Source organism: Epinephelus fuscoguttatus, linkage group LG1 (assembly GCF_011397635.1).
Source record: "Epinephelus fuscoguttatus linkage group LG1, E.fuscoguttatus.final_Chr_v1".
NCBI classification, from domain to species: domain Eukaryota; kingdom Metazoa; phylum Chordata; class Actinopteri; order Perciformes; family Serranidae; genus Epinephelus; species Epinephelus fuscoguttatus.
In genome coordinates, this window is record NC_064752.1 from 29,758,889 (window position 1) to 29,779,886 (window position 20,998).

Below are 20,998 nucleotides of genomic sequence, written 5' to 3' on the forward strand. Positions count from 1 at the left end.
GCTGTTGAAACCTACGTTATAAGCATAGCACCTTCTCCATCCGTCTTCAGAAGTAGTTGTGATGTAGTACTGTAGATGTGTTTTAATACATTTTTTATAGAGGATTTATGATGGTTCTGTTCCCAACTGAGCACCCCAAATCTAGCCAGAACTGCATTGTTAAGAGACAACCTGCCGGCAGAGTTGACCTGTCTTGTCTAGAATAACCCCATTGTGGTGGGATGAGGGACATGAAGAAGATGGTGAGACTGTTTAACAACAAACCTCTGCAGGAATGTGTTACAGTCTTAACACTTAAAAAATAAGCTTTTACATTTCCACTAATGAGGCATACAACTGGAGGTCACTAATAATCACAAATTGTTTTTTGTTTTTTGGTACCTCAGTCAGTTTTGTTCAGATTTTAGCTCAGAGAAGAAAACTTGACACTGTTTGTGACTTTTTAATTGGGTTAAAATATTGATCTGGATATTTCAGTTGGCCTTCAGTGGCAGTTTAGCGAGCTACGCTTATAAACCAAATGCATACATTAATGACGTAATTGTTCTTTTAACACCTTAATGTATACAAGGGGTGGGTGGGTGGTGGTGGTGGGGGGGCTGAAGTAGAATGTACCTCTAAAGAACGCGTTGTTGTAAGGAATACTTTCAAATAACGTTCTCCGGGATAATAGCATGATTAATGGATATGAGAACTCTTCAGCTGTAGGTTATGTTTGACTGGTAGACTTTTGACCATGTTCTTATTTTGCATCAGTTTGGCAGAAGAAGAGGAGAAAACTGAGGTTACCACGGACGGAATGGAGATATCAACACGGTCCAAAGGTGAGAACACACTGTACAAGTTTGTTTTTGGATAGGTTGGCAAAGCTCTGTTTCTATACTTGTATAATTATTCAGTGATATGTGCAGTAGTTTGGTTGTACTTGTCTTGGTTTTATATTTCATGTATTATGAGGGGTGTCATGATTCTCCAAATTCACAATTTGATTTGACTTTGGATTTTAAGATCACAATTTGATTAAATTCTTTAATTGAACTTTTATATTTCAGCACAGGCGGCTATGCCACTGTTAGACTGTCAAGTCTTAATTTGTTAGGATCAACAGATCAATAGTTAGATATAACTGCCATATTTTTTGGACCACATGAGGCCGTGTGGTCAGTTTAAAATAATTTGTTTAAAATGTATTAACAATAACTTCTTTCCTAAGTCAACTGGGAACAAAAAGTAGAGCCACTAGGTAGAAGAAGGGTACTTTAAAACAACAGCTTTAGTTTCCTCCCCTTGCTTCACTTTTACTTTCACTTCACTCGTGTAGCCCATAAACTGTTGTTTTTCTGTCAACCACACCTTTGTTGTTTACATAACCCCAGTGGAAGGCAAAATGTTGCCACACTGCTGACTTCAGTGAAGCAGGAGGTTCCAGTTTTATTGTTTTTTCCGGTTTTCAGTTTACCGGTGAGCTAAGCTGTGTTGTCTTTCAAAAGTAGAGCGATGGTGGTGGTGGAGAACACAAATCCTGCTTCTTATTTTGATGACCAAAATTAAATTGATTTTTCGATCCAGAATCGAATCGTGACACCCCTATATATTATATAACTCACCGTGCTTACTGTCTTCACCTGAGGGGGATCTTTTAGAGTGCTGGGAAACTCTGGTGTGTGATATCTGTTGTTTTCCTGCCTTAAGTAGGCCGTCAGTGTGCCCTTCCTGGTTTGTGTAATCTTTGACCTTTGTCTGCAGTTTCAGACACAGGGTCAACAGAACGGATGACCCAAAAACGAAAGATGCCGAGTCCCTCTCATTCGTCTAATGGTCACTCGCCTGCTGAAACATCCCCTTGCCCAGTGAAAAAGAAGAAGAAACCAGGTGCTATGAGCAGCAGCAAAGACCAGGTAACAGTCACCAACAAACAGGATTTAAACCTGCTGTCAACCTGACTGACTGATTGTCTGTCAGACTTAAACTAGACAGTAACTCGATTTTTTTTCATGGTCAAGAGGTCAAGCTCTTTGAGTAAAAATGTGAATGAACCTAAAATGTATTCAGATTATGCAGTTGTGTTAAAGGCTCAGTTCATCCAAATCACCAAAAACACTTCTTGCCTCTTATGCCTAATGTGAATAATTTTGATTTTACCTGCCAAAGGTCTGAGATGCCTGCAACTGAGACTGCTTCAACTGCTTCAAACATGGAATTTTGGCATAAAAGTGATGTGTTTGAAGTGTTTGATTTGCTGTTAATTGGGGATGAGTTTGACCCCAGTCGAATATTGCACCGGACTGACATTAGGTTTAATATTTTACAGAGATTTTTTTCTGTTTTCTTTTATATTTTTGTTGTGAGGTTATATGAAAATAACAATAAAAACACAAACATCTTACTCAAGAACTTGATTTTATTCTGCAGGATGGTAGTGCATAATCTGCTGCTAGTTTTCTTATTTATACTGTTGCCAGATAAGAACTTCCTTTACTGTAAACAACAGTATACTGTTTTGTTTCAGCAGGACATTTTGGATCCATGGGGATACAAAATCCTGTAGAAAACACTCTTGAAAACAATCTGCTGCTGATATATTGTTATTCAGAAATCAAAATATCACAAGCTTTTACATCCAGACCCTCAAGACCAGTGTATTACACGATAGAGCTCATGTACGATGTCAGCAAATAAAGGACCTATCTCAGATACCATGACAGGGTATGATGACAGTCTTTTTGCTGTGGGGAGAAGTGATTGGTTGTGATCAGTGATTCATATTCTGTCAATATTTTAAAGGAATACTTCAACCCCCAAAACAATCATATGTATATCAATTACTCATCCTGTGTTATGTTTTTCTCACACGCTTCCCTCGAGAACAAAGTACGCAAAAACAGAAAAGAGAAATTTCTTGATGATTTAGAGGAAATGAGAGCTGCATTTAACAACAGCAAACTATATCAAAACATTTGTTTACAAACTCACATAGATCGTGCAGTATAATCCAAATCTCATTAATCCAGTCATATGTTCAGTACTTCCAAAACACGTGCATTTTTGCTAAAACATTATGATTTGAAACAATTCAGCATAACCAGTCTCACCCACAGACGAGTAGCGCACCTGTGCAATTGCAAAAGTGATTTAAATATTACAGTTCTAGGAAGTGGGAAGTTTGGGAAGTTCTGAGAATATGACAGAATAAATGAGTTGTGAGTTGCGAGTTGTGTGAACGTTTGTAAACAGATGTTTTAATACAGTTTTTCTGTTGTTAAAAGAAGACCCTTACAACTTCAATTCAACAATCATTTTCCTGAAGTTTCATGAAGTTTTCTTCATGAATTCAGTGTAACATGGGGGGAGTAATTGAAATATAAATGATCATTTTGGGGGTGAAGTGTTCTTCTAGGGCCAGTTTTATTTAGGGAAGGTTCACTGAGCACGGATGCTTTTTTGCAGGATCACCCTGCTTCACCTCAGCAAACATTAGGCACAGTTAGACACATCCACACCCGAAAGCTTCCCAGTTTAACCACAGTCTACACTGTTGGCCACTTTGCAGCTCCACTGGAACAGATAGAGGTGAAGGTCTTTCAGTTAAGAAATTTAATTTCTTGTAAAAAGTGAGATGTTTTGTATTTTCTTCTTCAATGCGCCCCTCTGCCATTAACTTTCACCAGTACTCTACAGTTTGCTCCAGGATTGAGTGCTTTATAGTTTTGTTAAACTGGCATCAGGGGTACGAAACAATGTCATGTGACACTTAGGCAAAGGCATTTCTTTGCTTTATATAGACATTTAAGCTCTGAACTGTTCTGTTTCTTGGTCATTTGCAAAATTATTGCTGTTTGAAGTATGAATAATGGCATGTTTTTATATACCTGAAACTGTTTGCACTTTGTTACATGCTGTTATGATTCCAGCTGTTGTAAGTCTGATTCCTGATTCCTTTAGGGGCTAAATATTGTGATATTATGACAGTATATCCTGAGCTAACCTGTGCTTTTTACCTAGTGTCTGCTGCATTGAGATCTAAATATTTAAGTATTTCAGGAACAGTATGACATGCACAATTACCTATTAGTGTGTTAAGTCTCTGTAGTTTACAGTGTGATGTTTAGGAGTGTCTGCCATATGAATAAATGTTGTTGTACACTTTTACACAATTGTTCAATCTCTTCGGATACTACTGGTATCAGTAATTCAATAAGTGATCTGAGGTATGATAAAGAGCTATCTGTGCACCTCTAGTTTTAACAAATGCTTTTGTAGTTGCAACTATTTTAGCAAAATTCTCTGCAGTCTGAGAGAGTTCAAAGTGCATGCTTTGCTTCCTTTGTGTGTAAAGCAGTTCACAAATGCACAGTAGGTAGATGATTGCTACTGTCTTTCACTTGGCTCTTTAAGATGATCTTTGTAAATGATTAGTAGCCACTGTAACTAATTGAGCTTTTACCAGTCTAATCAAGGCTGATGGTGGTGTTCTGAAACACAGACTCAAATCAGAGACCTGAGCAAGTCACATCATTTAGAAAAAGTATATATCCAGACCTGTCGTCTTTTGAGTTCATTTCCATCACAATGGAAAAATGTGATGCTGACTTTTGAATTTCTCAGCTCATCAACCAGCAGTGAGAGTGTAACACTTGTTCTGATCAGGGCTCACAGCAGTCTGTGTTTTGGACTTTAGTGACTGTAGTGTGCCTTTTTTGATGTGTGCTGTGTGTGCATGTATGCTTGGCTTCTCTAATCTCTTGCCTGATTTTGACATTCCCCAACTTTGTCTTTCTTTTGCCCGCATTCCAGTCAGAACTAAGACATGGTCCCTTTTACTATGTGAAGCAGCCAGCACTCACCACAGACCCTGTTGATGTTGTACCGCAGGACGGCAGGAATGACTTCTACTGCTGGCTGTGCCACCGCGAGGGCCAGGTGCTCTGCTGTGAGCTCTGCCCCAGGGTGTACCACGCCAAGTGCCTCAAACTACCAGCTGAGCCCGAGGGCGACTGGTTCTGTCCGGAGTGTGAGGTACTCACCCAAGAACGTGTAGATGTGTGGGCTGTGTAAACCACATTTCAAAGCAGTTAGTCTAAACCTGTTGTCATATTTGTTTAATAAGGAGGGCCTCTCAGTAAGTTTGGACGATGTGATAAAAACATGTTGAGCCTACATAGATTTTGTGCCACAATGGGATAAGAACAGAGTTTTCAACTATTTTCCTCTTGATGTCTTCCAGAAAATAACAGTTGCTGAGTGTATAGAGACTCAGAGCAAAGCCATGATGATGCTAACTATAGACCAGCTGTCTTACCTACTAAAGTTTGCCCTTCAGAAGATGAAACAGCCAGGTGTAAGTACTCAGGTCTCTCTGTCTCTATATGCAATTCATGCTGCCAAACTGATTATATTGTGTCGAGGCATACAGTCTAATTATAGATGGGGTACACTGTATATTCTCATTTCTGCCTTTTCTAATTGAACATTCAGATTCTGCAATTTCGTTATGCTTGCATAATGACAAAAAAGCTCTCGAATCTTGAATCTTTTGAGATTTATCACATGGATATTGGCATGTGTTCTTTTCTGGCCAAACTTAATTTTTAGATTGCTTATGCGACCAAATGACACGCTTTTTTTCTGGTCACCATATTCCCATCAGTCGTGCCAGATGTTAAGATCGGCACCCTGAAGTACTACCTGTCCACATATCGGTCCAGCATGAGATATTATTGACTTGCATGTGCAAATTATTTCTAATAACAGAACTAACAATCATAGTCATTGTACTATAATGGGCCTGTCATGGCTGGAAACCATGAAGGTAAACATGCTAGCTGGTGGTGAGGATACAGCTGCCCCTCTCACTCTCTTGCAGGATCATCCCCGCTTGTCATCTCGCTCCCCCCATGCAGCTTCCACGCAGAGAAAGACTTTTAATTGGGTAATAAATTACACCACTAACAAGACCCCGTCATGATTTCTTCCTCCACTGGTTTTTCCTCCTTTTGTTTGAAGCGGCTTATAGATTTTTTTGGGTGGTAGCATGGTGGTAGCATGTTCATGTGCGGTAGAGGGGAAGGTTATGCACTAAGTCTGGTCTGACAGTTTTTTTTTCTTCACTATCTGCTCTGTCTACTAACCTTTGCAGACCGAACCCTTCCAGAAACCCGTCTCTCTTGAACAGCATCCAGATTATGCAGAGTACATTTTCCACCCTATGGATCTTTGCACACTTGAGAAGGTAAACCACCAGCTGTCGCATATTTGTCTTTGATAATATGAATGTACAAGTGTTAAAAGGTTTATCAGTCGGACTCCATCTTTTCTTCTTGCATCACAGAATATAAAAAAGAAAATGTATGGCTGCACAGAGGCCTTCTTGGCAGATGCAAAATGGATTTTGCACAACTGTATTATATACAATGGAGGTACGTTTCATTGTGTGGACACCATATTTAGAGTAATCCTGAGTAACACAGACTAATTCCTGCATCTTAATTTTATATATATATATATATATATATATATATATGTCTTTACTATGTCATAAAAAAATCACTCGGAGCATGCTTTTTTTTTAATGAAGAGCTACGTGTGGGTTTTATTTCTGTAACAACAATATCTTCACAATAATGTTAGCTAGGTTGCTAAGCTAACGCTATGTTAATAGAGCTTATTAATGTTAGAAAACACAACACTTACAGCAAGTTTCATTGTCTGGCTGATCTGCTTCCACAGATGGTCTTTTCCATCTTTGTTGTGATAGTTTCTAACATACCATACATCTCGGGTTAGACAGTAACTATTGGAGCAGCAGTGACGACACCAGCGCGTTTCTGATAAGTTCAGAGATTTTCAACTGGAAGCACTCAGAGTGGGCTCACAAAAAAGCTGGAGCGCTCTGAAATAAAACGCTGGGTGTGGCGCTTTTTCTCTAGGCGGCAACATATTCTTACTCCTCATTGCAAAAAAACACAGGCTGCTGTGTGGACTCGGGCCCAAATTGATGTTCGTGAAATCAGCTGTGTTCCACTGTTTATTATCAGATATTAATTACTTATTTTGTTAGTTTTGAATCAGAGATTGCTTAGAATAATTAATTTGAAACAATAACATGCTGCTATCATGTAATACAATTCCACTGAATGATGATTTACAATAATATTGAATTGACATGCTGCCTGGTGTGTATTAAAATTGTGTAACATCATTCATGTCCTTGTTTCAGGCAATCACAAACTGACAGCTACAGCTAAAGTGATAGTAAAGATCTGCGAACATGAGGTTGGTATGTGGTTTGGGTCAAAAAAGATTTTTATATTCAAATGGGATTCTTATTTGCCGATTGATTTAAATCACTAGATGTGACAGCTGAAACTTCATTTCATTTGTCTTTTGATTCTTTAATTACAGATGAACGAGATTGAAGTTTGTCCTGAGTGTTATCTGTCTGCTTGCCAAAAGAGAGACAACTGGTTCTGTGAGCCTTGTGTAAGCTAGTTGAGTAACTTGACGTTTCTGTTGATGATTCCACCAGGTTGTTTACCCTTTTAAACATAGATCACTGGAATACAACCACTTAGTTCCAGTGTTTTACTGTATGTCTGCAGAGTAACCCACACCCTCTAGTGTGGGCCAAACTGAAAGGATTTCCATTCTGGCCTGCTAAAGCTCTGCGGGACAAAGATGGACAAGTGGATGCTCGCTTCTTTGGTCAGCATGACAGGTATCAGCCCTTTGTGCTTCAGTTACTCAGTTACTTGGGCACATTTCAAGCTTTGTTCATAATGTGAATCTTTATCCTTCAGGGCTTGGGTTCCTTTAAACAACTGCTACCTCATGTCCAAAGAGATCCCATTCTCTGTGAAGAAGACCAAGAGCATCTTCAACAGTGCCATGCAAGAGATGGAGGTCTATGTGGAGAACATGAGGAAGAAGTTTGGAGTGTTTAACTACGCCCCCTTCAGGACACCATACACTCCTGACAACAACTTCCAGATGCTGCTGGATCCCTCCAACCCCTCATCCACTACAATCAAACCTGAGAAACAGGAGAAGATCAAGCTGAGCTTTGATATGACAGCTTCACCTAAGATCTCTTTGGCCAGGACCATGTTGTCTGGGGCTGGGGTGGGAGGGAGCACAGCAGGCCGGCGTCTCCCTCTCAGCGATATGCCTCGTTCCCCTATGAGCACCAACTCTTCTGCCCATACTGGTTCGGATGGAGAGCAGGAGACAGCAGACAAGCCCCAGACAAAAGCTGCAAACAGCCAGTACAGTGCAGGAGAAGAGTCTATGGACTGTACAGGTATTTCAACATGTGTATCTCAGCAAAAATTGGAACGCTGAGTGAGTGTTGTTTGAACGTCAGTATGTCCTGTTATGTTAAAAAATAGTTCAGAAATTAAAGTTATTGCAGATGTTACCTGGGTGTTGAAGAAAGATTGAAATATTCCATTAGCACAAACAAATAAACTATCAATGACTCACTCAGGAGTCTAACCCCAGTCTCCTGCGTGAGAGTCCTGAGCCCATTCATCCACCATTACTTCTTCCATGTGAGGCCTTTGTCGCTCTTTTTTATAATGTTACCTGACTTTCTGGCAGAAAGCTCTAAAGGCTATTTCTCCCATGTGCGATCAAAGACAGCTTGAATTAAAAGTTTTGTCTCTCTCTAACACCACAGGCTTAAAACGCGTTTTATATATTGACAAAAGGGATGTTGAGTAATACTAGTCTTTGGATGTGGAATGGATGTCACAGTGTTGCCGTCTGATCGCAACCATTTCACAACCAAACAAATAAATTCTCAATAAAAATTATACCATATTAAATAGATGCATTTGATTTTTTTCATAGCAATAATATGATCAATACTGCCCGGTCTGCCTTGATCATTATTGGATGGGGAAGCAATGTCACCATCCGGCTGTCCACCTCATAACTGTTGCAGACCGCTGGCAAGAACGTCTGACCAATATTTGCTAAGAATTTAGTGTAGCAACAAGAATGTTGTGTCAAATGGAAGGAAACGTAATTAAATGGTAAATATCTCTGAACAGCATCACCTGCCCATCCTCGACCTGGTCCTGCAGGCAGTTCCTTGGACAGCCCTAAACCATTCCACTCTCAGGCTCCTGGCGCTCCTAAGCAGGAGAAGACACCACCAACAGGAAGCATTCTGAACCTCAATCTAGGTGAGTCTTTTATGGTGGTTATGTCACATGCATTAAAATGTTTAATAATGTCCATTCTCTGTGAGCAAATACAGGTCACCATCAGGCACGTTTCTGCTAGAAATAAAGTCTTTCTCTTGTGCAGATATTGATGTTTGGAATTATTTTGCGTTGTATTTTTCCAGATCGGAGTAAAGCAGAAATGGACCTTAAGGAGCTTAGTGAAACGGTTCAGCAGAAACAAGGAGCCACACCAGTCCTCACCTCTCCGAAAAGACAGATCAAGAGCCGCTTCCAGCTGAACTTGGACAAAACCATTGAAAGCTGCAAGGCACAGCTGGGTTAGTAGAAAACACAAAAAAGAACATTTCTAAAGCATATCTGTAATGTTTTTATGGTGAGTTGTTTATTTAAATCAAACAAAATCGTAGATCATCAAACACATAAAGAACTCCACTCGGAACAAGAAATATTCACTAGAAACAAAAAATGACAAATAGGAAAAACAAAATGAATAATATAATGATTAAGTTTAAGTATAAATAAATGAATACAAAGTGAATATAGAGAATATAAATAAAATAATGACAAAGAATAATACAACACATAAAAAGGTCAAAATACATAAAAACAATAACAAGTCAATGTGACTGCACAAATAAACAAAACACCTTAGACTCAGAACAGCATGCAGTCATTAGTAAATCCACAGTAACGAATGGCCACGATGACATCAGAGACCACAGAGACAACAGACAACAATATTTGCTAATAACAAACATACACATAGTAGTATATGTACATACACATACAAGTACATGCATGCATGGTTTAACCCCTGGATGATCAGTAGCTATAGTCCAGTTACTTATAATATTTAACATTAGTCCTATTAATTCTGGAAGTGACCCTTTCAAGTAAACAAACATCTGGGGAAACAATACAACAGTGTGACCAGTTTCATTATCAATGCTTTGCTGTTGAATTGTTGTTCAAACACTAGTTAATGTAGTTACATCATGACAGGCTTGTTTGCTACTTGCCATGGAGCACCTCTTCTGAATGTCAACTTAAGTTGTATTAGGTAAAAAAAAGTCTATGCTTTTTTTTTTAACTCTTTTTATTGAATTTCAAAGCTTTTCAACAGTCATTAGTGTACAGTGTTAAGTTAAACAGGCAATTTTTAAACATCAAACCTGCTTTCCCACCCCCCCACCCCCGTACCTTTACCCATCTCAGGTCATGAGGCACATAGAGACAAGTGAGTAAACAAACACACCAAAAATAAATAAATAAAATAACATAAAATAAGTAAATAAATAAATAGAATAAAATAAAATAAAATAAAACAAGGGGGAAAGAGTCAGAAAGGAAGATGATATGGGTAGTTGATCAATCCTCTTCTGGGTCTGGTATAATGTGTAAGAGGTCAGTATATTCCAGCAAAGGGTTCCAGGTATCCTGGAATTTCCTTATCGAGCCCATGAGGGAGAATCTAAGTTTCTCAAGTTTAATGTTATACATAACTTCTTTAATCCATTGATTGTGTCCCGGGGGAGAAATGTGCTTCTACCTAAGCAAAATTAAGCGCCTGGCCAACAAAGTTGTGAAGGCCAGAGCTCGTTGTGCGGCAGCAGGGAAGCCAGCGTTGGGGGGGAAAACCAAAGATAGCCGAAAGATCATTGGGAGTAATGACCACACCATAAGCCAAGCATATTGTTTCAAATATGTTTGACCAATAATGTATCAATTTGGGACAAGACCAGAACATGTGAATGTGATTAGCAGGTGACTGTTTGCACCGGTTACAGGAATCACGGACATCAGGAAATTTTTTGGACAATCTAGCATTAGTATAGTGGATTCTGTCTAATTTGAAAAAAACGAAAAAGATGAGAGTTGGGTAGATGGTCTTTAGTTGAGAGCTCTGCAAAAGATGAGAAAATGCCATCTGTATATAAGTCATTAACAGTTACTATGCCGTTGTTAAACCAAGTTCGAAATGCTGAATCTGTACTCGAGGGTTGAAAGCCATGATTGTTAAGTAGTGGGGCAAGACTGGAGGGTCTATGCAAGCCAAAATGTTTTCTAAATTGACTCCATATTTTAAGAGAATTAGACACAACCGGATTATTTGTAACGGATGTGGAGGGGAGGGGTAGCTGGGAGCATAATATGGAATGTAAAGAGATTTGGGAGGCCGCCTTCTCCAAGTAAACCCAAGCAGGTAAATTATCAGGATTGCCACCCATCCAGTATGGGAGTTTTTGGATGTTGGCTGCCCAGTAGTACTGAATGAAGTTTGGCAGGGTGAGTCCACCCCTACATTTTGGAAGTTGCAGAATTGACTGCCGGATGTGAGCAGGTTTGTTCCCCCAGAGGAATTTGGAGACCATCTTGTCTAAATTAGCGAAGAATGCTTTTGTAATAAGTACCAGAATCTGCTGAAAAAGATATAAGAGCTTGGGTAGAGTAATCATTTTAATCAAGCTTATTCGGCCCGCCAGAGACAGAGGCAGGGAGGACCAGCGATCGAAATCGTCTCCAGTTCTTTTAACCAAAGGGGTGAAGTTTTTACCAAAAATGTCAGACATAGAAGTTGTTATGAAGATACCTAAATACCGAAACCCACCCTCTGCCCATTTAAATGGGACAAGGGACCGTGGGATCTGTCCTGCCAATGAGTTAATCGGTAGCAGTTTGCTCTTTTGGTAGTTAAGTTTGTATCCAGAATGTTTACTAAACTGTCCTAAGATACGAAAAACAACAGGAAGAGATGTGACAGGGTCTGATATGTACAGTAGTAGATCATCAGCGTAAAGTGATAATTTGTGTGTAGTATCAAACCGCCTAATGCCCTTGAAGCCCTCGTCTGCACATAACCAAATGGCTAAGGGTTCTATTGCAATTGCAAACAGTAATGGTGACATCGGACAGCCCTGTCTTGTACCTCGCTGCAGGGGAAAAGAGGGTGACTGCATATTGTTTGTTTGCACTGATGCCACTGGGGCAGAGTACAGTAATTTAAACCACAAGATGAAATCTGCCCCAAGGCCAAATCTCTGCATGACTTCAAAGAGGTACCTCCATTCCATCCTGTCAAAGGCCTTTTCTGCGTCGAGCGAAACCACCACCTCTGGAGTATTTGGGTCAGGCATATTAAGAATGTTTAGGAGTCTTCTGGTATTGTGAGATGACTGTTTGGTCAAGTGAAATGATATGGGGCATTACTTGCTGTAGACGAAGAGCAAGAACTTTAGATAAAATTTTAAAGTCTACGTTTAACAGTGAGATGGGTCTATAATTATTACAAAGTAGGGGGTCTTTATCTTTTTTGAGAATAAGCGTGATTGTGGCCTTCGACAGGGTGTCAGGGAGGCGCTGGTCCGAGAATGTCTCATTATACATGCTCTGCAAAACTGGAGAAAGAAGAGTGGAGAATGTTTTGTAAAATTCCACGGTGTAGCCATCTGGGCCAGGTGATTTGCCACTTTGTAGCGACTTGATTGCCTCCTGTATTTCCATAGTAGATATGGGCCTGCCTAGGTCCCTGGCGAGATCAGTGTCAATTTTGGGAAAACTAATCTTGTCCAAAATACTGTATTCTATGTCTTGGGGGGAGTCTGAAGTGTATAGTTCAAGGCAAAACCTGGCAAATGTTTTATTAATATCCTCTGGGTCCAACAGGACCTCGCCAGATGAGGATTTAACAGCTGGAATCGCTCTAGAAGCAGCTTCTGCTCTGGCCTGGTGAGCTAGGAGTTTACCGGCCTTCTCTCCCGATTCAAAGAAGCGTTGCCTGGACTGGAGTAACTGTGTTTTAGCTTTATTTGTGGAGGCGAGGTCAAGTTCTGCCTGAAGTTGAAGGTGTCTTTTGTAAAGGTCAGGGTTGGGATCAATTGAGTATTTTTTATCAACTTCAGTAATTTTCTGCAGTAAATCTGCCATATGGGATGTTTAATTTTTCTTCAACTGGGAAACATTGGGAAACAACTCCAGTGCTTAGGGAAGTTGTACCATCTGATGAGGCTAATGTCTAGAGAGGTTGGGGCATGATCGGATATGACTGTGCTCTGATAGATGCAAGAGTGAACTTTTGGAAGTAGTCTATTGTCTAGGAGAAAGAAGTCTATGCGGGTGTATGTGCGATGTACATGAGAAAAAAAGGAAAATGCTTTACTTGTGGGAAATTTGTCTCTCCATGGGTCGGACAGCCCAAGCCGTTTAGTAAAGATGTCTAATGTCTTAGCCGCTTTGGACAAGGGTGAAATTTTGCGTGAAGATCTATCAAGGTCAGTATCCTGAACCATGTTAAAATCCCCCCCTATGATAATATAGTGGTTTTCAACGTCAGGAAAGGATGTAAAAAGTCTGGTTATGAACTGGTCATCGTTCCAATTTGGAACGTAAACGCTTGCTAGAATAACAGGAGTGTCCTGTAGTCTACCGGATACAACAACGTAGCGGCCATTGGGGTCCGCTACTGTTTTAGATGGTTCAAATATTGTGTTTTTGCGAATCAAGATGGCAGTGCCTCTGGTTCTTTGATTAAATTTAGAATGAAATAAGTGGCTGACCCAGCTTTTTTTAATTCTTGCCAATTCACTGTTACGAAGGTGGGTTTCCTGAATAAAAAATATGTCCCCCTTTAAATGCTGTAAATGGGTCATAATCCTGTTAATTTTAGTAGCACAGTTCGCCCCTTTAACATTCCACGAAATAAATCTGATATTATTGTTTAAATTAGCCATCTCTCTTTGTTGTAACAGAGTTAATCAAATTCAATAACTGTAACGGAGGAAGGTGATGTGAGGGCTGGAAAGGAGTAAATTGACAAGATGACCATAGGAACAACAAAAGGGAAGAGGGGTGAAAGCAACAAAAGAAAACAAAACAACCACCAGAGAAACAAGGGAGGAAAAAAAAGAAGAAATAGAAAAAAGAGGAAAAAAGAGAAAGGGAAAAAAAGCATATATACAAACAGACAAATAAACAAGTCCCCAGACCTGAGTATCCCCAGCACTGAACGTCATATGTGTCCTTTGCACAACAGTGCTTCATCCTTGCATCCATGCTCACTTCCGATCCCAGCTCCTAATGTTTCCCCGTCCCACAGTTATTAACAGATAGCTCAAGGACAGAGCTATAAACATGTACAACACACCCACACGTGTATACTAACTAGTATAATGAACGAACAACAGTCACACAAGTGGCCCTGAGGATTTTTTAAAAACAAGATCCTGGTTACTGCCCCATAATTTGTCAACATATGTTCCATATGGCAATCAAAACAAATAAACAAAAATATCCAGATTACAAACTGATTATAAGTCCACATAAAAAAAATACAGAGCAGGATTAAAACTAAAGTGCAGACCAAAACAAGGCATTGTCAAAGCTGCCTTAAAAATAAATAAGTAAATAAATAAACTTTGAACAACAAATAACTATAATAAAACAATAATTATAGTGAGACCCAGAGGTATCAACAAGTCCGCCAGAGCTCTGGCTATAACATTGTCGCTTACCTCTCACACATGTCAGCTGTTTTAATTAAAAGTCTATGCTTTTGATCAATATCTAAGTCCCATTTTAACATCACATTTTTCCGCCCCATTTCACTCCCATTTGGACCCCAGTGCACAATGCTAGCATTGTGTCAGAAACAAAAACATTGGATTGGTTGATGCAGCCTATCACAAGTCTCTGGCATCAGTTTAGAGCTTCATGTCACCAGCTTCCATTGAAAGTGATTTGTAGCCTGTAGCCATGTCGCTCGTAGTGTGAACACAGTATTGATATCTGAACCCTAACACTGAATGGCGATGTGATATTTCCCTCCTATTATATTGTTTGCAGGTATAGATGAGATCTCTGTGGATGTATACAAAGGCGTGGAACACAGTGACTCAGAAGACTCTGATAAATCAGACTCCAGTGACAGTGAGTATGCCAGCGATGAGGAACAAAAGACCAAGGATGGTCAGGATGCAGCACCTGATGATGAAGCCCAGAAGGAGCCTACTAAAAGTAAAGTCAAAGAACAGCCTTCCCTGAGCCAAGATAAGGAAGGTAAAGCTGATACACTTGTGGCATCTGAGACTGCAGCAGGTGACGCCACTACAACACCATCAGATGCTCCAACTAAAGAGAAAATAAGCACTGATTCTGAAAAAGAAAGTCCAGAGAAGACTAAAGCACCTCCAGCATCACCTGGTCTAAGAGAGAAGGCTCAGGCGAAGGAGGAGGCAAAGCAGCCTGTGGCAGTGGAGGACTCTGACTCAGAGAGAGAGCTGGTTATTGACCTTGGAGAGGAACAGGGAGGCAAGGACAGGAAGAGGAGCAGGAGAGACAACACCACTGCTAAAGAGTCATCTGCTGGTAAACCTGAAGGTAAGAGTTGTACTTTTCACAGCTGATCCCACAAGAAAGAATCAAACACACGCAGAATGTAATGCCCATTTTTGAATGTATGTAACATAGGAAAACATCATCAGTGTTATAACTGGTAAATAATGTAGGTATTTCCCTTGTAGGTAAAGCCCCGACCCCATCAACATTGCCATCTCAAAACAGTACAGCACCTTCCACGCCCTCCAGTGTTTCCACACAGTCCCCTATGGCCATTCCTGTCACCATGGTGTCCTTCACTGCTCCCTCACCCGCAACCATAAGCCTTGCAACTGTGTCCAGTGCCACCGCAACACCCCCCTCTTCCTCCTCCTCGTCCTCAGCCTCCACCACACCAGCTTTGAAGAAACAGCGTCCTCTGCTGCCCAGAGAGACAGTGCCGGTGGTGCAGAGAGCTGTTGTGTGGAATCCCACTGCTAAGTTCCAGACCTCCTCTCAGAAATGGCACATGCAGAAGGTGCAGCGTCAGCAACAGAATCAGCAACCTGTGGCGACCACACAGATGCAGGCGTCATCTCCCAGGCATGGCCAGGCTCAAGTGCTGACACAGACACAGGCCACTGGGAACGGGTCGACAGCGGTGTCCTCATCTTCAGCACAGCAGTCTTCACAAAGCACACGCTATCAGACCCGACAGGCCGTTAAAGGTAGATAAAACATTATACACTTTGCATGCTAATGACAATATTCAAGCATGACTTCACAAAGTGTGTGAGCCTGTGTACATAGTATCAAAATTTCTCCATTTAATGTTGTTTAGAAAATCTTACAGTTTAATCTCTACAGCAACAAATGTGTTTGTTTATTATGTTTCTGATTAATGGTCTTCTCATATTCCAGCTGTTCAACAAAAAGACACTCCACTCAGCACATCCACGTCAGCTGTCACCTTGGTATCCAGTAGTCCAGCTTCTGTAGCCATGATGGCAGCATCAAGTTTAGGTACAGCTGCTACATCTTCACCAGTGGCAACAGACCTGTATATCCCCACTGCCTCGGCGGATGTGGCTGCAGATATCGCCAAATACACTAATAAAGTTAGTATGATTTGTTGTTTACAGTTGTGTTAGCACTGACTGGCCATTCTCTGGCTAAATAACAAAGATGAAAACAAGAGTGGCCTAAGAGCTGTTTGTTTTATGTCAGGGGTGGGGGTGTTTTTTTTTTCTTTCATTTTAAATGGGGGATCCCATTTTCTACTTAAAATGGGACTTGAAGATGACAAGACAAAGAAACCTGATTAGTTTTGCTAGTAGGGGTGTAACAGATCTGAAACCAAGACTTAAACTGCTACATGAATATCTACGGCCTCTTGTCACTGTAAATTATGGCCAATGAGCCAGCCTTGAATGTTTGAATCTTTTCAAATGAAAATGAAAAATAAAAGTTATTTACTATTTTTTTCCCAGCTATACATAAATTGTACCAAATCGTCAACCCAAAACTGACTTACATACCAAACTATGAATTTTGTGTACTGTGGCACCCCTAGTTGGTAGTTCACATATCATTCAGACCCACCCATAAAATATTTTCTTCTTGAATGAGACATCAGTATTTTATGGTCTGCTCTTTTTCAGATAATGGATGCAATTAAAGGTACAATGACTGAAATCTACAATGACCTTTCTAAGAGTACGTCAGGGAATACAATAGCAGAGGTAGGTGTTTTCTCTTGGCCCTGTATAGACTCAAAACACTTCAGATCATCACAGTGGCTTTGTATGTGACTCTTTACTTACCTTAATGTGCCCATGGGTTTTTAATTCAGATAAGACGGCTTAGAATCGAAATAGAAAAACTGCAGTGGCTGCATCAGCAAGAGTTGTCAGAAATGAAGCACAATCTTGGTGAGAACTTCAGTGATCAGCAAAATACTACACATGTAGTCTTCTTCTTCCAAAACTGTGTAATGAGTTTTACTACATTTGATCATGTTTGTACACTTCACTGTAGAGCTGACAATGGCAGAGATGAGGCAAAGCCTGGAGCAGGAGCGAGAGAGGTTGGTGACTGAGGTGAAGAAACAGATGGAGCTGGAGAAGCAACAAGCAGTGGATGAGACAAAGAAGAAACAGTGGTGTGCTAACTGCAGGAAAGAGGCCATCTTCTACTGCTGCTGGAACACCAGCTACTGTGACTACCCCTGTCAACAAGCCCACTGGCCAGAACACATGAAGTCCTGCACCCAGTCAGGTAACGGCGTGTGGCAGCATCAGCATGCTGTTGATGACATTCACACAAGCAAGAGCTATTGTTTTTTAATGCCTTCGCGCCGGTGTTAGCTGTGGCTGGAGGCATTATGTTTTTGCGTTGTCTGTCCGTCCCATTCTTGTGAATGCGATATCTCAAGAACGCCATGATGGAATTTCTTTCAGTATGGCAAAAATTTGGTCAAAGGTCAAGGTCATTGTGACCTTGTATCCATCTCATTCTCATGAGTGCAATATCTTAACAAGGCTTTGAGCGAATTTCCTTAAATTTGGCACAAACATCCACTTGGGATCAAGAATGAACTCATGAGACTTTAGTGGTCAAATATTAAGGTCATTGTGACCTTAAAAAACATGTTTTGGGGCATAACTCAAGAATTCATAGGCTACTTATGACCTGTTGATCAGACAACTTCACACAAATGTCTAATAGGATAAAATGACAAAGTAATGGCATTTTATAGCCAAAAGGTCAAAGGTCACCTTCACTGTAACATCATAATGTTCTGCGAAACCACTTTTTTCCGACCACTTTATCGTCATAACTGAGGAGCAGAAGGGGAGACATTTCTTCAGATACTGAATTGATGACACTAATCTTGGGTGACCACTTTGAAACTGGGTTTAGATTTTCTGTGCTGCAGGGTTGCAGACATGTGTGAAGCAAAAAGAGCAGCCGCGCACATCCAAATAGTGAAGAAGGTGCTGAACTAAAAGAGTTAACCTAAACAAAGAAAGAAAGAAAAGTCTGCACACTTCAGCTCCCTTTTTAGGTCCATTTATTCCATCATCATGGAGTGACGTTTCGGGCCACAGGTGCCCTTCTTCAGACCCTGCTGAAGTGTGCGGACTTTTCTTTGTTTGTTTAGACAAGTGTGAAGCAACCATGTTTTAGCAACAACCATATTTGAAGCATTGTCAACTGTCATGGCTACGGAGTCTGGACAGACATAGATGTTAACTGCAACTGGACTGGTTCGTAGAAGCATGCAACCGCGGGGTGGTAATTCTATTTTTTTCAGCTCGTAATTCTGTCTGGAAGTTTCCGGTCCTTTGCTTGACTGCATAATCACCAGCTTCATATTCATGCATGTAATCTAAATTTTTTCACTTTTGTTCTATTTGTAGCCACAGCCCCGCCACAAGAAGCTGAGGCTGAGTCGACAGCAGACCTCCCAAACAAAGGTTTAGGGCAGACTAGCAGTGGCCCGAACTCTCTCAGAGACACACCAGTCTCTGCACCATCAGACAAAGACTGTGAAATGGAGAAGAGCACTGATAACGTTGCTGTCACTTTGTCCTAAACAAGCTTATCATACTTGAAAATGTAAATGTGTATAGATTTTTTTTTTCACTCTAAGGATATGTCTATGTAAATTGTTCTGTTCAAGCAAGGGAGCAATCCAAATTCGTTTTATTTATATATTTTTTGTTTTCAGGGCTCACGCACTGTCCCCACTGCACAGCGGTCTTCACATTTTAAATGTGGAAACAAGACTGACGGCAGATAGTTAGTAACCACTAGAGGGGGCAGTTTAAACAAATGTATACTGAATATTCATGCACTCCTTTACAGTCTATAGAGAGCTGTCGTACAGAGATCTTAAGAGCATGCCTGAGTGTCACATACACATAGTGTAAAGGACAGCAGTTTAACAGTTTAAGACTGCAAAAATGTAACCCGTGTTAATGGACCACCCAGATTTAGGTTAGACTGTTGACAGAAATGTCTGTAAATTCCATATTTTGTATTCTGTTAATTTATTTGTTATTCTAATGTTGCCTGCTGTATACTGCAAAGACAATAACAAATACAAACATTTTAAACAAGCTGTTTATATGGTTACACCGTGGTCTCATTAGTTATGAAGCAGTCTGCAGAGTATAGTTTACACTAAAGATCGAGTGTGCACCTTGTTTTTTAAAGGCCCAGTGTGTAAGATTTAGGGGGATGTATGTACAGAGATGGAATATATTATTCATGACTGGTTTTTTTTTTGTGTGTGTGTAATTATCCCCATATCATTGTGTTTTGCCACCTCAGACTGCGCCATTTATATCTACATACAGAGCGGGTCCTCCTCTATGGAGTCTGCCATGTTGTTCCTACAGTGGCCCAGAATGGACAAATCAAACAGTGGCGCTAGATATCGCCATTTGCTTTTTCAAATCGGCCCCTGTAGTTCTCTGACACGCTTGGCACACAGGAGAAGTTTCAATTGGTTGAAATGAGCAACCTCATTGGTAGATGCCACTAAATCCCAGACACTAGACCTTTAAACTAAGAACTTAATTTCTGAAACTCAAGTTCAGATAATACAATCTTTAAAACTGTTGGCTGTAAGCAGTGCCTTTTAAGTTTTATCTTATAGATGTCTCAGAGGACCTTGTTCGTGTGTTGGATTTATTTTGGTATATGTGCATTTTATAAGACTTTATTTATTTTTTTTATTTACTTGTTCATATGACAAGGATAAATGTTTACGACACTGCTTCATATGTAAAATACAAAATAGATGCAATTTGCTAATTTGCAACCTCTGTCCCTGGTTAGGCTTGTAGAATTAAAACAGTTAGTGTAAGATCACTGAGCAAGGAGTAATTCAATACAATAATATAACACAACATACACCGTAAAATACGGGCAAAGACTAAGTCAAAGAGGAGACCACAATAAGAACAGAGACAAAAAACAATTAACAATGACTATGGTATTTAATATGAGATCTGTGTGTGTTTATGTGTACATGCCCACACATGTAGGTCCATGCACTGTGCTTAACGCACATGCATGAGCATGGGTTCATATGTGTGATCAAAGATTGTGACAATCAGTGTTGACAGGCTTACTTCAGTTTTAGCCATTGCTTTAAATGTGTGTTAAAAACCTTGAGTTCTGTCAGTTTTTTTTAATCTTGTCGGCTTCATGCTGACTATCTTTAACTCTAACAGCTGTGGCGCATTTTGATATTAAGGACTTGGCATGTCAGAAGTCTTGAAGAAGAGGTTTATTAGGCCATTAAATACAGACTTATGAGAGGTTAAAATTCTGCAGTCACATACTTTAATGTTTTATTATTATTATTATTATTTACATTTCCACTCACCATTGTTGTGGGCCTAAATAAATTCTTACATCCAGTTGTAAAAATGTGTAGCCTATGCATTGAATTAAAAAAACAACCCATAACATTTTCCTCTGAATTT

At 40.1% G+C, this 20,998-nt stretch overlaps 1 protein-coding gene across 8 annotated transcripts in view; it reads left to right on the forward strand.

Moving 5' to 3' along the window:
* Positions 1-20,833, forward strand: part of zmynd8 (zinc finger, MYND-type containing 8) — a 29,808-nt gene extending 8,975 nt beyond the window's left edge. For 4 of the 8 annotated variants that reach the window (XM_049579650.1, XM_049579666.1, XM_049579675.1 and 1 more), the window contains 20 exons: positions 757-824; positions 1,747-1,898; positions 4,795-5,016; positions 5,225-5,338; positions 5,864-5,929; positions 6,137-6,229; positions 6,329-6,416; positions 7,217-7,272; positions 7,402-7,479; positions 7,599-7,714; positions 7,797-8,296; positions 9,051-9,185; positions 9,350-9,505; positions 15,027-15,560; positions 15,704-16,225; positions 16,419-16,615; positions 17,159-17,239; positions 17,350-17,428; positions 17,535-17,774; positions 18,920-20,832. In XM_049579650.1, the coding sequence (XP_049435607.1) occupies positions 757-824; positions 1,747-1,898; positions 4,795-5,016; positions 5,225-5,338; positions 5,864-5,929; positions 6,137-6,229; positions 6,329-6,416; positions 7,217-7,272; positions 7,402-7,479; positions 7,599-7,714; positions 7,797-8,296; positions 9,051-9,185; positions 9,350-9,505; positions 15,027-15,560; positions 15,704-16,225; positions 16,419-16,615; positions 17,159-17,239; positions 17,350-17,428; positions 17,535-17,774; positions 18,920-19,095 (3,673 nt within the window). In that variant the 3' untranslated portion in view covers positions 19,096-20,832. Of the gene's footprint in view, positions 1-756; positions 825-1,746; positions 1,899-4,794; positions 5,017-5,224; positions 5,339-5,863; positions 5,930-6,136; positions 6,230-6,328; positions 6,417-7,216; positions 7,273-7,401; positions 7,480-7,598; positions 7,715-7,796; positions 8,297-9,050; positions 9,186-9,349; positions 9,506-15,026; positions 15,561-15,703; positions 16,226-16,418; positions 16,616-17,158; positions 17,240-17,349; positions 17,429-17,534; positions 17,775-18,919 lie in introns of all 8 variants that reach the window. The other 4 variants (XM_049579642.1, XM_049579694.1, XM_049579704.1 and 1 more) reach the window with 4 other exon arrangements.
* Positions 20,834-20,998: the final 165 nt, after the last annotated feature.